At 39.8% G+C, this 16,653-nt stretch overlaps 1 protein-coding gene across 2 annotated transcripts in view; it reads right to left on the minus strand.

Annotated features, from left to right (window-relative positions):
• Positions 1-2,917: 2,917 nt before the first annotated feature.
• RIMS2 (regulating synaptic membrane exocytosis 2) overlaps positions 2,918-16,653 on the minus strand; it is a 616,900-nt gene continuing 603,164 nt past the window's right edge. Inside the window, exons 2-6 of one of the 2 annotated variants that reach the window (XM_084848967.1) lie at positions 12,915-13,056; positions 10,302-10,414; positions 8,468-8,569; positions 7,205-7,344; positions 2,918-6,078 (exon numbers count right to left, since the gene is read on the minus strand). In XM_084848967.1, coding sequence (XP_084705093.1) covers positions 5,860-6,078; positions 7,205-7,344; positions 8,468-8,569; positions 10,302-10,414; positions 12,915-13,056 — 716 coding nt within the window. In that variant the 3' untranslated portion in view covers positions 2,918-5,859. The remainder of the gene's footprint in view (positions 6,079-7,204; positions 7,345-8,467; positions 8,570-10,301; positions 10,415-12,914; positions 13,057-16,653) is intronic. The other variant, XM_084848966.1, reaches the window with a different exon arrangement.

Below are 16,653 nucleotides of genomic sequence, written 5' to 3' on the forward strand. Positions count from 1 at the left end.
GCATTTTGGCCTTTTTTGTCAACTTCTTGGCCAATGAAAGTGTCAGCGTCTGCTCTGGAGTAGGGGCTTATTCGCAGTTGGGGGAACTTGTGTGGGACCCTGGGGGGGAGGTAACCCCCAACACTTGTGCAGGTGCAGGCAAGGCAGGAATACCCCCAGCCAAGGGGTTAGAAACCTGAGCTATTGGTTGGTCTGTAACCACCTCAAGGGCTTTCTTCCAAAGCATGGCTTTTAGCCGATTGGCACAATTTCTCCGAGCCTGTTTTGAGAATGCCCTTCAGTGAGGATGGGCCTCAACAACGTGTCCTTCACCAAGTCAGAAAAGACACAGCGAATGCCCATTGGGTGGTGGTAACTTGCTCCCACAATGAGAACACTTTCTAAACAGCGCCTTGAGGGCCGTACACCTGCAAGGGCGATCTCAGGATCATGAAACACAAAATAAATAAATTAATGCAGAAGAAAAAGGCAAAAATATATAATGAGGGAGAGAAAGGAAAAATAAAATCTCAGCTTTTTAATGACTTTGCTTTCAGATGAACAGAATGCAAGAGAAGTTCCCAGACAAGGCTACCACAATAGCGGTCAAAAGAGAACTGAGGGAATAAGTGGGAACCCACTAGAGACATGTGCACTGGGACGGTGGGGGAAGGGTTCCCGACAAAATTACTCAGCTATAGAGGTTTTCCAGATTAAGGCTCCACACAAGCGCAGAGCCCATCTGTGTGAATGCACAGAGACCATGAAGAAGAAAGAGGTGTTGCCTAGAAGCTGCTGCTTCATGCATTCATGTATGCAGGTTCCTGTAAGAACCTGCTACCCTTGTTGCTTTTCTTCATCTATCCAGTTCAGGAGACTAGGAGAAAGACAGACCTGGCAAGTACCATGCTTTCACTAGAAAGGGGCAGGTCTCTCTTGCCCCGAGCTGGCGTTGGGGGAGAGGAACAGACCTCAGCGCAGGTCTCCTGCCTGAGCTCGACAAATATAGAGTCACTCCTACATGCAATGGCAGTGTGTGTGTGTGTGTGTGTGTGTGAGAGAGAGAGAGAGAGAGAGAGAGCACTAAATCCACTACTCAACTACTGCTGCCAAGCCCAGGCCACCATTGTCTCTGCCTCTGCCAAGTAATGGCAGAGGCAATACCACTACCACTTCCTCTGTTTTCATTAAGCAGCAGATTCGTAAAGTGTTCCGCTGTCCTCCCCTCCCCTGCTTTCGTGGAAACGTTAGGGAATGCCCTGGTGGCTCAATAGGACTATCTCCTTAGCCCACTACTTATGTTACCCACAGAATCTAAAGAGACTTATAATGGTTCCTTATGCCACTACTCATTTTACCTATTAGTGACTACCTATAAGTCATAAGCACACCACTCTTAATACTACTAGTAATCTTATATAATACATAGAAGAAACAAAGAGTTTTTTACATACGGGAAAGAAAGACAGGCCCTTTCCACAAGCTCACAATATAAAGCTTTTCAGATCAGGCCATGAAGCTTTAGTACCCTAAGCAGGATTCTTGAAAAGGAAGTCCCATTGAAATCAGTGGCATTTACTCCCAAGTAAATGAGAAAAGAACCAAATTGCTCTAGCACTGACAAGCATTCTTTTAGCTGCATTGACTGCAAGGCACTTCAAACAGGAATTTATTTTCCTCCTTGCTTAGCATTTTTATTCCACAGCACATGCTGGCTCTATATTTTTCTTTAATGGCTGCGTTCTTTCTTCTTGGATTCAAGCTGTGTGTTAGTAGTCATGAGCTCCGTACGAGGCCTGGAAATAATATGCTGGTAAACAAACAATGTTATTGCAATTTGGGGGTGTTGTTGTTGTTGTTTGGAATTCACTTGGAGTTCCAACCATTTTGTCTGCTTTGCACTGCAGTCCCTAAGGTCTTCCTTGAGAAGTGAGATGAACAAGAGCTAGGAGAGCTGATTTGGATATCAGAATGACCAAAGGTTCAGAAGGGAAGCTCACTTGTGCATCTGCATCCCTTTTTCTAATGCAAAATGAAGCAAGGACTTGTGCTCAAGCATATGGATTTTGCTGTGGCAACTTCATACTTTAAATACAGACATTCAGAAGTGCAATTTTTCACTCTTCTGAAAATGCTAGCTTTGGCTCAACATCCAAATTAGCTGTGTTTTTTAAAATGTGTGTGTGTGTGTGCGTACAAACACACACACACACTTACTGTGCTACTGACTTCTAGGTGAAGAAAGATAGGCCTAAAAGTGGAATTCCTTAGACGTCTTTATTGTCAGTTATTTGCTGGCCAAGGACACCCAGATAGGCCCCAGGACAAACAGAGATTTGAACCCAGGTCTCCCTAGTAAAAATGTGTAACACTCTATATACTACATTGGGCTGGCTCTCTGTAACTTCAGGGATACAGTGATCAGCCTGGACCTGCCTTTGGAGAAGTCCAGCAGTTTGAAACATTTGAAACCAAAAGATACAAATACCTATGGATTTTCTGCTACCCCAGCTCCATAGAAATGATGAGAATTGTGTAAGCGCATCTTCCATTCAATTCAATCGGTCTTGCACAGGAAAAGTTCTTAGCAGATTTTCCTTAAATACTTGGTGGTTCTTTTGTTTTCCAAGAATTATGAGAACATAGGAAGCTGCCTTATACTGAGTTAGATCATTGGTTCATCTAGTGCAGTATTGTCAACACTGATGGGCAGCAGCTCTCCAGGGTTTTGGACAGGAGTTTTTACAGCCCTACCTGGAGATGCTGGGAATTGAACCTGGGTCCTTTTGCATACAAAGTATGTCCTCTACCACTGAGAAACGGCCCCTTCCTCCACCAGTGTCTCTGAAAAAAAAAAGATCACCAGTGAAAAGATCACTTTTTGGGAAGATCACCAGTGCTTTTTGAAAAAATGTAACAGGAAAAAGAATCATGAATTCTGTAAAGAAAATGTTTTATTTAAAGTGTTAAATACCATCACCAGAATGAATTTGATTTACATTAGTTGGTGTACATTAACAGGCCTAATCTGCCCTTTTCTCCCTCAACTCCAATTTCCTTTACTTTTAAAACAGACTATGTACAAGACAGCTGTGGTCACTGGAAGAGTGCTATTTACATGACTAAATTATAAGTAGAGTTGCAGACATGTGAATATTAAAAAAAATACAATCAACTTTGAAAATAAATACTGCATAATGACCAGGTATGTACAGACCTTCCATCCGGTCATGTCCTTCTTGTCTGAATTAAAAATAATTATATATAGGAAAATGCATAACAAAATGCATTGACTGCATGTCACAGTATCAGGAACAGAGTCATAAAAAAATTGTTTTACTCCTGGGGATAATGCATGTCTTTAGTATTCATGGATTGGTCATACACAGGTGGTCAAATTATTTCAATCCACACAGCTTACCGATCATCTTTTACTTAACCTATATATAAACTTGTAGGAAAAAGAGATCCTTCTAATCTCAAGTAATTCCTTAGGGATGCAAGGGCTCTGGTACACAAATGGAATTCCCACCAGCAAAAGCTTCCCCATTTATTACAATGTAGGGAGTAGTTCCATGAGCACATCTCTTTCCACTGGTGTACAGATGGTGTTCTAGATCATTGGATGGGTGCAATTTACCAAGTGTTTTAGCTACATAATGCCTATTCGTTTCAATGGTGCTCATGCATGGTACATGGAAACTTAATGGGCTGTACTCATAGTTTTGATTTATGTCTAATTGCACCATATCAAACAAAGGGCGTTAGAAGAGATACCTATTCTTCCTTTCACCTTCCTATGATTCATGTACATTTTGGGATACTATTACAGATCTTTCATACAAAATCAGAATATTTGTGTGCATGGCCTTAAATTTAAACATTACGTATATTAAAATGTCATTGCAATGCTTCAACATTAAACAATAGTTATGTATTAAAGGCATCTAAAGACACAGAAAAAGGATGATGCACTTGAACATTAACAAGTTACATTCCCTTTCATCAGGAGATGAGAGATCTGGCCTTAACAGTACCTCAGCCTTTCCATCCCTCCTTCCAGTGGTATGATGCACGAGACAGGTGTGTGTTTGTTTCTTCAAATACCTGGGGCGTTTGCGTTCGGCTCTTGGTGATGGTGTCAAAAATTAGTAAATTGCATGTACTTTAATTAAGGCGTTTAAAATCAAAAGGTGCAATCCTGCCATCTCTTAGGGCATGTAAGCAGCACTAATTTAAAGATTAAGTAGGTGCAGGACTGAGGCTCAAAATGTGACTTTTTAATGTCAGGCTCATATTTACTGATTTGCTATCACAAACATAGTTTATGAAAACTGAACAGAACAGCTTAATTGCTATTTGTTGTGACCCTAAATGGGTAGCAATTTGTTTCGCTCAGCGCAAATGATAAGATGCTGATACTGTTGTCTTGCTATTTCTTCAAGACTATCCAGAAATTATAGTTCAACCTTTGAATGAATGATGCTGGTGCTGAAAACAAATTTATTAAAGACATTTTACAAATGGCCACATGATTCCAGTATTTTGCTGCAGAATTTAATTGGAAGGTGAGAAAAAAGAAAATAGGTTTCCATGCACTGTACAATAAACTGCAAAAAGTTCAATTTCTTTTATCAAATACATGCTGAATTATTGTAATGTACTCCCCAAGCCATGTTGCAAAATTCTTTTCAACATGCTTGAAAAAAGTTCTTAAACAATATCTTTCCCTCAAATATTTCAGAAATGCAGTAACATCTGCAACTCTGAACCAAATATGGAGCATGAGTAGTAAGTCAAAAAGTAGCCATTTCAGAGTATAATGATCATCCTGGGAGGTAGGAAGGGAATGAGAGAGCAAAAGGAAGGGTGGACAAGAAGGGAAAGGAAGTGTACAATTTGCACATATTGTTGAACTTTACAAGGTTTGTACCTTTTACATTTAAATAAATTTAATATATTACACTTATTTCTTGTCACATAAACATAATTTTAAATATTTGCTAGAAATTATTAATTTTTCATTTATGTCTGCAAAAACACAGACCATGATTGGTTTAAAGAATGATAAACTTGGTGTGTCTTATCACCCTGTTGCATTCTCTCCCTTTTAAAACCATGCACTAGTGAAATTTATTTTAAAAATAATATAAATTGTTGAAAATGGCTGATTTATTCTTTTTTTGCAAGTTGCAGCCCCAAGAAAATAATTTTAAGTGTTCAGCATAATCTGTGTCCATGCAAAAAAGTGTCTTTGATTTCATACAGTACAGTATAGCCACATAATTTGTTTTCAGAGAGTCCACACGCTGGGTTTGACTCTAGCAGTAGCTGGAGTTACGAAGCCTGCCACTCTAAGTCTTCAACCTGATAAGGCGAGTTTCCTCTGCCGTTAATAATTGCAGTGACAGCTGGTTTTCCTTTAATGACCCTCTTTTCTTCCTCCTGGATGACTTGTGGCATGGCTTCTTTGGGTAGCTCCATATTTCTGTGGCATAACCAGGCTTGGGGAGGCTGGGGGCGGGCAGGAAGGGGCAGATAAAGAAAAGGGAGCAAGAAAATAGATGTGCCATTGAAAGGGATTCTTGTTGCATGAGACAGCTTGATTCTTTAGTTTAATCCATGGCTTCAGATTGGACTAAAAGTCGAGTGTCACTGAACTCCAAACCATTCAGTTCTTTCCAGCTTCACTCCTTCACCTGAGGACTTCCTTTAGAGCACAATGTGTGCAACTTCCTCTGAGAACACAGAATCGCTTTATAGCCCTAGAAACAGGCTCCAAAGACACAACATTAAGCATGCAGTGTTACCAGGGTTTGCGACCTGTTATTTATTTATTTTTTTGTAACGCTGGTTGCTATGACAACAGTTTCACAGCTGCTATGAGCGAGCATAAGAAGGTCCTGTTGAACTTTCCAGAGATGACTGGGAAGGCCTTCTTGTAAGGGGGGCCAGAGTTGGATCTACTAGGGAGGAAGGGGGGAAAAGTTTGAACCAGCCAATCACCATATTGGACAGGTCCAGTTCATCTAAAAGTATCTGTGCCACTCCCATAAAGGATTTGTGATCCATACGTCCATAGTCTCCCCACACGATAATCTGTTGGATTAAAAAAGAAGAAATAGATTTTAGTGGGCAGGGAATGACGTAAATTCTTCACGTCAATTAACAGGATGATCCAGAATCATTAAAAACCAAGAGAAGGTTCACCCTCTCCCAAGATAAGTAGTATGATGAGTGGTTGTTGTTGTTGTCCAACTGCTTTTATGGGTATTTGGGGACTTTCTCACTTTGATCTACTGACCGAAGCCCAACAGAGACCACTCTGGATAGCTCACTGACTTGTGGAGAGTGAAGTCCAGGCTGTGGTAGGAATAGGCTCACGTTGTATCTTGCCTCATGTGCACAGGCTAGGATTTAGTTTACTCAGAGCTGAACCTGATAGGAATTTCAACCTCTTTATCCATTGTTTAAAATGTATAGCCTAACCATATGAAAGATTTCTTGGAAGTAAGTTCCATTAAATTCAGAATGCCTTCTGTTTTCTGCCATTATGCTGTGCTTGGTTTTTAATCTGCAGTTGGATTTGGTTTATCTGCTACAGTTTCCAATTGCTTTGTTACATGATGACTGCTTATTGTTTATACTTTAATTGTTTTATTGCTCTTTTAATTTTTTATGCTCATTTGTGTGTCCTTGGGACAGAACAGGATAAAAATAATAAATGTAAATCTAATGTGATCTAAGTGCTTACAGGACTGTAGCTTTACTTTTTTCACCATTAGAGAGCATTTCATTATCATACTTTTATCAATCTACCTTGATAAAAAATATTAATTTTGACTGCCTACCCTGCTGCGAGTTAGGATACCCCACTTCCTCCTTTCAAACATCTGCAGGGCTACAAGTTGCCCAACCCTGCCCTAAAGGATCAGGTTTGTAGTCTGGGGTTGTTCTTGGATCTAGCATTGTCACTGAAAGCACAGGTGGCCAGATTACCTGAAGGATTGTCTCCTTCCATATACACCTGCCTGGACCCAAAGATCATCTTCAGAGGCCCTTATGCGGGTACAGGTGGATACTTGTGTGAAATTATTTAGATAGGATAATAGAGAGGTTAAGCCCTTTGCTATGTCAGAAAGCAGTGTAAGGGGGAAGTCAGTCTTAGGCAATGATGCTGAAATGGAGGGGTTTTTAGATATTTATGGCTACGGGTGCAAATTACCTGTAAAACTTTTCCTTGGGGACTCTCTTCAAATGACAACAGCTGCTGATAAAGAGGTTCCAGTGTTTTTCTTGCCACCTTTGTTTTCTTTTTGGCTATACAGACTCCATTTTCTAATAGGTACACCTTTACATATGGTGCTTTGAGGAGAAAAACATAAAGATTGGTTAAGAGGTCAATTTTCCACATTACCTACACTACATGCAAAATCCTGAAATTTAGTTGATAAATATTTTAGTTAAATACATCCCCATACATTGCATTTATGAGCATATATTCCCAACTGAGACACTTGTACATTCTGAACAGCCAGCCTTGTCTTTCCTTCCTTTCTCCCCCTCCCTTAGCAGTATGCACATTATGCAGTAAATCTTGGTTTCAACAAATGTTGATACTATTGTTTCATGGTAAAATAAATGAAGCTGGAACAAATCTTAGTCTTAATTCACTGCTATTCTGTTGTGATTTCCAGTACACAGATTTCCAGTATGGAGACCAATTAATAGATGGTGAAGTTCTGGATCCCAAGACTAGTAAGAACTTCCATAAGTATGCCCACTAATTAAATATGTTAATTTATAGAATTAACTATGTAGTTAAAACACTTTTATGATTTAGGGAGCAATCCTATGTCCCCTAGACAGCTTCAGCAGGACATAGGATAGTTCAGATTCCTGGATCTGAGGCCGGAGACAGTGACCAACCTTGGAGGCAGGAAACCGAGCTCCCCACCCCCTCACAGCGGGTGCGGAGGGAACTGTGCTGGCTGCTTCTATGAGCTTGGAAACATGAGCTTGTAGAGAGGTTAAAAGGGGTGTGCTGGTAGGTGGGGAGGGGAGGAGACTATCCCCAGCCATCCCCAGCTTCCTTCCCTCCCATTCTGCGAAGCCTCCGCTCAATGGGTGAAAACGCCTGGCTAGCTAAAATGCAGAGCAGGAGGCGCGATGCGCCTCCTGCTCTGCACTGGATACATGTAAGACTCCAAGTTCGGAGGCTTACAAGTACCCAGGGAGGATCAAATAGGATTCAACCCTTAATATATAAAGTAAAAAGCTCCAATATATCACTCAGTAAGAGAAGTTGGAAATTCAGTTTAAAAAATTGAATAGTCTGAATTGTGTGGGTGCCATTCATTAGAAGAGAGCTCTATAGAGGTGGCCTGTGAGACAAGCCCTTGGCTATTGTAGCTAAAACAAAATAGGTTTATGAGACAAATTGCTCATGTGCTGTCACAGTGTTATCTGTTATGCATTTTTCTTTTACCTGGCAGTGTCTTTGAACCTGGTTTTACAACAAGGCCTCGGGCTCGTATTATTTCCACCTCCAACTGTCCCTTTTTGTCCATCATTCCAACCTGGATATCACCTAAGAAAGAAAAGAAATCCAATTACTGCAATAAAAAATAAAATAGTTACATTGCAATAATGTTCTTAATAGGAAATTATTTTTTCCTTTCCCCTAAAATTATAATCATATAAAGAGGTCTTAAGTAATTAGCCCTTACCTCACCAGCAAGCTCATGTAGAAATATAGGCATGATAACAAAGGAATTATTTATGGTATACACTTGGCTAGAATCTCATCTTGCCTCTCTCTTCAGCACATGTGCCAACATCCTCGGTTATGGGACTGACTAAGAGATTTTAAATCCTCATTATAAAGAATTTATAGCATTGGCTATATTTGCCCAAGGCCAAGCCTAATTCATGAGAAATGCCGGGTTGGATGAATCAGAGGTCGGAATTAAGATTGCTGGGAGAATTATCAACAACCTCCGATATGCAGACGATACCACCCTAATGGCAGAAAGCGAAGAGGATCTAAAGAGCCTCTTGTTGAGGGTGAAAGAGGAGAGTGCAAAAGCTGGTTTGAAACTCAACATTAAAAAAACTAAGATCATGGCATCTGGCCCCATCACTTCCTGGCATATAGAAGGGGAAGAAATGGAAGCAGTGACAGATTTTACTTTCTTGGGCTCCAAGATCACCGCAGACGGTGAGTGTAGCCATGAAATTAAAAGACGCTTGCTCCTGGGGAGGAAAGCTATGGCCAACCTAGACAGCATAGTAAGAAGCAGAGACATCACCTTGCCGACAAAGGTCCGTCTAATCAAAGCTATGGTTTTCCCAGTAGTAATGTACGGCTGTGAGAGCTGGACTATAAGGAAGGCTGAGCGCCGAAGAATTGATGCTTTCGAACTGTGGTGCTGGAGAAGACTCTTAGGATCCCCTGGACTGCAAGGAGGTCAAATCAGTCCATCCTAAAGGAAATCAACCCTGAGTGCTCATTGGAAGGACAGATAATGAAGCTGAAGCTCCAATATTTTGGCCACCTAATGCGAAGAGAAAACTCCCTGGAAAAGACCCTGATGCTGGGAAAGACTGAAGGCAAAAGGAGAAGGGGACGGCAGAGGATGAGATGGCTAGATAGCATCACGGATGCAATGAATATGAACTTGAGCACACTCCAGGAGAGAGCGCAGGACAGGAAGGCCTGGCGTGCTATGGTCCATGGGGTCACGAAGAGTCGGACACGACTGAATGACTGAACAACAACAACAAGCCTAATTCAAAGGCTAATGGGGAGTATAACTTCAAAGTTTGGCTTAATAATACATCGATGCTGTTGAAGAGTTACGTATCTAAAGCTATTGCGCCTCACACCTAATCTTTTTGCAGACTTCTTTACTTTAAAATATTCTGCAGTGACATTAATGCAAACCCTAGTTTATGTATAAGGTGGGATATCATCCATCATGAACACTGACAGTTGCTAGCTTTGCACCTGAAGCTGTGCTTTTCACAACAGGATAGAAGTGCTCCTTTGAAAAAGTGAAGAAGGATTGTCACTATGGGAAAGTTAGGAAGCAGAGTAGGGCAGGAAAGCTGGTAGACACAAATTATTTAGATCATATTTTCTATTCAAGTTTAGATTTCCAAAAGTTGTCAGCAGCCACAGCTGTGCTGAGTTTTTCTGTGGCTGAGAGGTGATTTCTGCATTAAACTGTAACTAAGCCTGAATCGATCCAACAAGTCTGAAGTGAGCACAATTGTTATCGACTAATTCAAATGGCAACCAAAATGGTAACATTTCTTACCCATTGCTGGAGTAGCCAGTGTTTGGCGCCCAACAAGCTGCGCAGGACCAAGTCCATCCAGAAAATCACTGAACTGGCTGTCGGCAGCCAACCGCACACCAGGAAAGATCAAACTATTGGAAAATAAGTTTCTTTTTAATCACGTTTCTAAAGTAAAACTCTATTGACTGTGTTATGAACCTGGCCCACAACAGGGTGTTCATTTACATATACGGATCTACAAATATTATCAAGGATAAAATGATTTTGTAGGTATTCTAAAACATTCTGTCAGGGGCAAGTCAATCCTCCATTATATTTTCCTAGAATACTGACTGTTCCTACCTCTCCTCCAAATGACATTTCTTATGGCACAAGAAGGCATTTACTACTGCAGAAGAACGAATCTGGATTCATACCCCTCTGCCACCTATCCATATTACATTTGATATTAAAGATTTCTATGTCCTCATTACTTGGCTTCACGGAGTCTAAGCTGAAGCCAAAAGTCTCTAGCTCTGCTTGCTGAAAGGGTGAGAAAAAGGAATATTTTCTGGGAAATCACTAAAGTTAGATATTGTTACTGAATAAGACTGTTAATTCAAAAGTTGAGAAACAACTTTCCTGTGTTTTTATTTAAAGACGTAAGCACTTTTCAGACGTTCAAAGACTACAATGATGGTGTGCAGAGGAGGCAGACCGTAGGCAGTATCCAATGTGACACTACTAACATAAATGACACTGTGCTAGCATAAACTACTGCTAGTGCGACTGGTGTGATGGGTTTCTCTGGTGTTCTGACCCTGACCTAAGCATGTTCATTTAGAACATCTAGAAAGAGGCCATGCATTGTAGCTTGGGGTCAGAGCTGTGATGATGCTAGTGTCCCCCCCCCCCCAAGTGAGCTTAGCACACCCACTTTAAATATCTGAAAAGGACTTTGGCTAAGATGGGATGTGTATGTATCTTCCTCAAGAGCATGATAATCAAGAACACTTGCCAGTCTTTGATTGTGAGCTGTATTTATTTCTGATTAATATTTATATTCTGCTTTTCCAAGAGAATATTGAAAACTGTTTATTATCTTCCTCTCCCAATGTAGCACTTTGAATAAAGCTGTCGTGCCTTATCTGAACCACCAAAAATTCCTTTCAGTATGCTTATCTGCATGTGCATCCTTCTGAGGCACTGAGGCAGGCAGCCTGAGGACCCTAGACTGCAAAAGCCTACCCCTTACCTTTCCAGCAAATATGACCATGTGCGTAATCTGAACTAATGTCAAAGGTGTAGTGTCAAAACTCTGTAAATAAAATATCTCCATTTATTTTTGCATCTTAAAACACTCTAGTTATGTTGTCTAACTAGGCAAACCATATTACAAAGTATCAAACTTTAATGGAATTAGTATAATATATTTTTAAAAACATATTCTAAAAAAGAAAATCTATGAATTTGTGGACCAACATCAGACACCATCTTTAGAAGGAGAGTCAAAGTTGTGGTCAATTATGAAATACTTAGTTGATGACTGAGGACAGGATCCAGAGAACTGCATTCAGAATTATGCTTGCACATGGGCTTTCTTGTCTCCTCCTTCCCGCTGCAGTCCCATACATCTCCAAATAGCTGTTCCTGAGAGTTAAAGTACTCTCAGGAATAGTGTGGGATGTGGCCCAGGGAAATACTGCTGGAGGGGGAAGACTGGTGGAAATCCAGATGTCCCCACCACCTTGAGGAAGCAGAAGTGCCTTCTAGTTAGGTAAGGGGCTCTCTGGAACCTGCCCTATGAAAGCAAGGAAATACTTTATAGAACAGGCCAAATATATTCAGTTATATTCACTACTGGAAGCGCCTATGGGTGATGAAGGGCTAGTATAATATACGTACAAGGAGTGTGTCATGCACTTGCTACAAAGTTCTGAGAAGTTTAAAAAAACCTGACACCCCATATCCTACTGTATTACATTAATGTCATTGCACTGGAATCACAAAGATTAATTATCATGTAACTTGAAATGCAGGGCTGTGATGCTAAAGCTGATACACACAGGAATAAGCCCCATCAAACCCAATGACATCTTCTTTAAAAGTTAATATACTTAGGATCAGAAGCATTAATAGAAAAAAAGAGGTTACAGCTGCAATCCTATCTATGCCTTCTGAGAGTAAGTCCCACTGAACATAGTGGGATTTACTTTTGAATAAACACACAGAGGTTTGTGCTGTAAAAGTAACTAACCCATTCATCATTAATTTATTAGTCGAACAGTAGTATCCAGTGTACTTTACAATTTCCTATACAACATATAGCTTGGATGTCAGTTATATCTAGAGTCTCACTGGTTGAATGAAAGAAATATAAGCCCAAACCATTCTATTCCCAAAACATGTAACTCCCATGGAATCTCTATAACTTTTACTTCTCGTGAACTTGCTTTGTTCCCCATATAAATACACCAGACACATATATTCACTCTGTATTTCCAGCTGGGGATCCAGCATGTGCACGAAAGGAGGGTGCACCACATCAAAGCCCAGAATGACAAACATCCTGTTGGAGAGAAAAAAATCAATGGGCCTTTATTTCTTTTATTTAATTTTAGGATAAGAACGTCATAACAAACTCTGACTTACTTCCCCTCGGAGCTGTAACTGTTCATGCTGCCGTCTGTGGATTCGCGGCTGGCTTGACGCGTCATCCAGTTTCTCATCTCCACAGCCAATCCAGTTTCTGTGCTTCTCTGGACTGTGCTCTTTAACTTTTTGCCACCTGCTTCTAAAGAAATATAACAAAATGCTTAGTTGCATCAAATCTCTGAAACAAACAGAAATACCTGAAAGAGAACAATATAATCAAATCAATCCAAACCATGTCTGGTTTTACATAAATCATATTTAAAAACACACATAGAAAACACAAAAAACACTTGTGCAAATGAGGGCAACATCATAAATACTTAAAATATATTAGTTCTATAATTTACTGCTTTTTAACAGCAGTATGGACTATAAAAGCCTGATCTCAAAATATATTAAATTCATACAGTCAACCAGATTTACACTGTATGCATGAAAATAATTTTGGTTGAATAAGACCAATTGTAAAGAAACATCATTGATGAACTAACACCTATCATGGCAGCCATTGTAGGAACCTTCATATTTGGTTTGTATTTATGTAATGCAAATTACACAGTGTATAAAGTGATGTAATACCTTATAGTTTAACTTACGGTAATAAATAGGTTTTGCCATGACATTTTAGATTTGGACTACTTTTAAAAAATGATTTAGTGGTAATATTCAGGGAATCATCCTTTATCTAGCCATTTGAGGCTACGACAGTGAAGCAGCGTATAGTATATAAAATTGCTACTTCGTCACTTGAATCCTTCACTTTTATTTGTATGCTCTCTTCCATGTCCTCAATAACCTTTAAAAGTAATGGGCTGATGGAACATATTCCCCCTCCCCCTGAGTCATGCCCCCTTCCCCCAAATCTGCTCTAGAGAGTTGGGGGACCCTCTGAAGATATGGGAGGGAGGGGAAATTCTGTTGCATGAACATATCCACTCATGCATCTTTGGATGTTGCCTATTGTTACTGTTTCAAGGAATGTTTAAAGCGAGAGCTAAACTTCACTTTAATGTGATTATTTATCATAGTAATTAAAGCTGTAATGACATTTGCAAGGATGGGCATATTAATTCATGTTTCCTAGTGCAGACATTATAAGGAAAGCCACTTGATCTCTCTCTCTCTCTCTCTCTCTCTCTCTCTCTCACAAACACACACGTGCACCCCCCCATCAGCCTGACAGTTTTACAATGTACAAAAACTAGAAGTCATTAGAGTCAATTTGTTCCAGTTTTTAGAGTAGTGAAAAATACATTCTATGAGACATATGAACATTATACTCTTAAACCAAGTAATGACAAATATAGAACCATCAAAACAAAACAAAAATTTAAATGCTAAAAAGCTGAATGAATACAGTGGGTTGCTTCAGAAGATCCATAAGCAGAATTCTGCAGGATGGAGCACAGGGGCAGGCGACCGATTACCCTCTAGATATTTTGGACTACAACTGCCATAATCCCTCACTATTGGCCATGCTGGCTGAGGCTGGTGGGAGTTGTAGTCCAAAAATCTGAGGGATACCAAGACACCTACCCCAGTATAGGGCTTTCCTGCCTCCTTCTTCCCGCTCTAGTCCTTCCTGATACCGAAAAGCAACTGCTGAGAGTCAGGGAAAGGTATGGGATGTGCCACAGGAGGCTGCAGTTGGATGGAGAATTTGGTGGGAATACGAGATATGAAAAATATAGGCGGAAATGCCTTTTGCTTACACAAGCAGCTATTTGGACCCAACTTATTAACAAGACGTTCAAGAATTTATTTCCAATCTCTATTTTAAAACTTTACAGGTTAAGCTCAATTCTACATTTCCAAGATGTGAAGTCAAAATATGTTATGTTGTTACATTTTTCAGTACAAATTCTATGGATTATAAATATTTGATACACATTGATGCTAGGAGGTTCATTGCAAAACTAGACAAAATCAAAGATAAAGAAAACTCAAAAAAGCTCATTCTAATATGACTGTAACACGACTTCCCAGATACTAGTTGACACCAAACACATGTAATTGCATCTGCCACTGCCAATCTTGTTTAACCAGCATGAGTTTATAGTGAAGCCTAAGCATGCGTAACCTAAACAATTGCACATTTCTTCCCTCTTTACTGCTGCCTCCATGTCCCTCCCCTTCCTCTAATGAAGGCTCCCCTGGACAGGGACCTCTTCTCTTATACTCTGTAAAGTGCTGTTCACACTGATGGTGCTTTATAAACAAACAACTGTACTCACTGACCCAGTTTGCACATTGCCAACAACCCAGTTAACGAACTATGGAGTGTTAGAAATGCAGTCAGAGCGAGTGTGAGTGCTGGTTCATGTGCGCCCATCTGCCTCCCCTGTGATAAACAACCCGGAGATGCCTTGTCCCTGGGTGGTTTATATATGACGTCTGAACCTGTAACTCTGGGTTGTTGGTGAGAGACACCCGGAGTTTGAAGCCATTTAATCAACGTGAATGCAAAATGGTTGAGTTTGAATTCCAGGTTCGGATGTCATGTCCCTGGATTGTTTATTGCAGCAGAAGCTACTAGCTAGTGCACAGTTCCTGCTGCATTTCCAACAACCCACGGTTCATTAACTGTGGGTTGTTGCTGATGTGCCAACCTGGTCACTATCTCTTCAAAGGAGGGGAAAGCTGTGGAACAGCCATTTTGTTTCAGCCCAAAGATTTTAAACATTTGTATAAATGAAATAAATAAATAAATTCACCTATATATAATTTACCTTTAATTCATAAACTTGTCTGACTTTACAATGCATCATAACAAAAACATTAACGGCAAGAGTCTCATTTCTTTTTCTTTCCTATGTTGATTGACTTTTCCCGTATCATTTTCCTTACATGTTTCTATCAATATCTCCTACTGACAGGGGAGAGAAGTCCTTATTCATTCCTGTCACTGAAATCATGCAGTTGCTCCTGCAATATTCTGCAAAACCATATGCTTCACATGAACTAAGCACTCTGAACATGCTAAAGTGCTATTTAAATGGTAAATATTATTCTGAATATTTACAAAATTCTAGGTTGAATGATAAAACCCCGTCCATAGGTTCATCATACTTCCAAAACAGTTGCAATATTAATATAATTTTTAATTATGAAAAACAGAACCAGTCTTAGATCCTTTGTCAAATATAGTGCTAAGAGGAAATAAGATATGCCCACAATTTCTATGATAAACTCTTAATAAGATTTTGATACATATCCAAATTGGTACATCTGGAATTTTTCAGATCTTGCAGCGTAAAGTACAATGCGGGAGAGGACTTGTTACTATATTTAGTTAGGAAACTGTTCATTATGGAAAGTATGCAAAACGTATGCACTGAAGTGGTGATATAGTCTATTGTATGTAACTGGAGCAGGACAATACAGCATGACTTTTAATATTTTGTACCCTTAGTAATCAACAGGTAAACTCTCACTGACAAGAACATCACAGATTTCTGTAAAGATACAAACCGCAACAGATCTCTGTCTTTCCAAGAAAATATCTGTAGTGTTGCTGTAGTCATTGGTTTCAGAATATGAGAAAGAGGCAAGGGTTGAAGTTAATCTCCGTCCTGGAAAATATATTTTGGTGGACACAAATCTTTGAGCTTCACCAAGCTCTTTTTCAAATCACAGGGTAATATTGTTGGCTCTTCTCCTTCTAGGTCAATTTGCAATAAATAAATACATAAATTTGAGCTGGGCAAATAAACAGTGGCTATTTTATTGCTAATCT

Source organism: Heloderma suspectum, chromosome 4, assembly GCF_057233095.1.
Source record: "Heloderma suspectum isolate Gila_16-S chromosome 4, 16-S_ref, whole genome shotgun sequence".
Taxonomy (NCBI): domain Eukaryota; kingdom Metazoa; phylum Chordata; class Lepidosauria; order Squamata; family Helodermatidae; genus Heloderma; species Heloderma suspectum.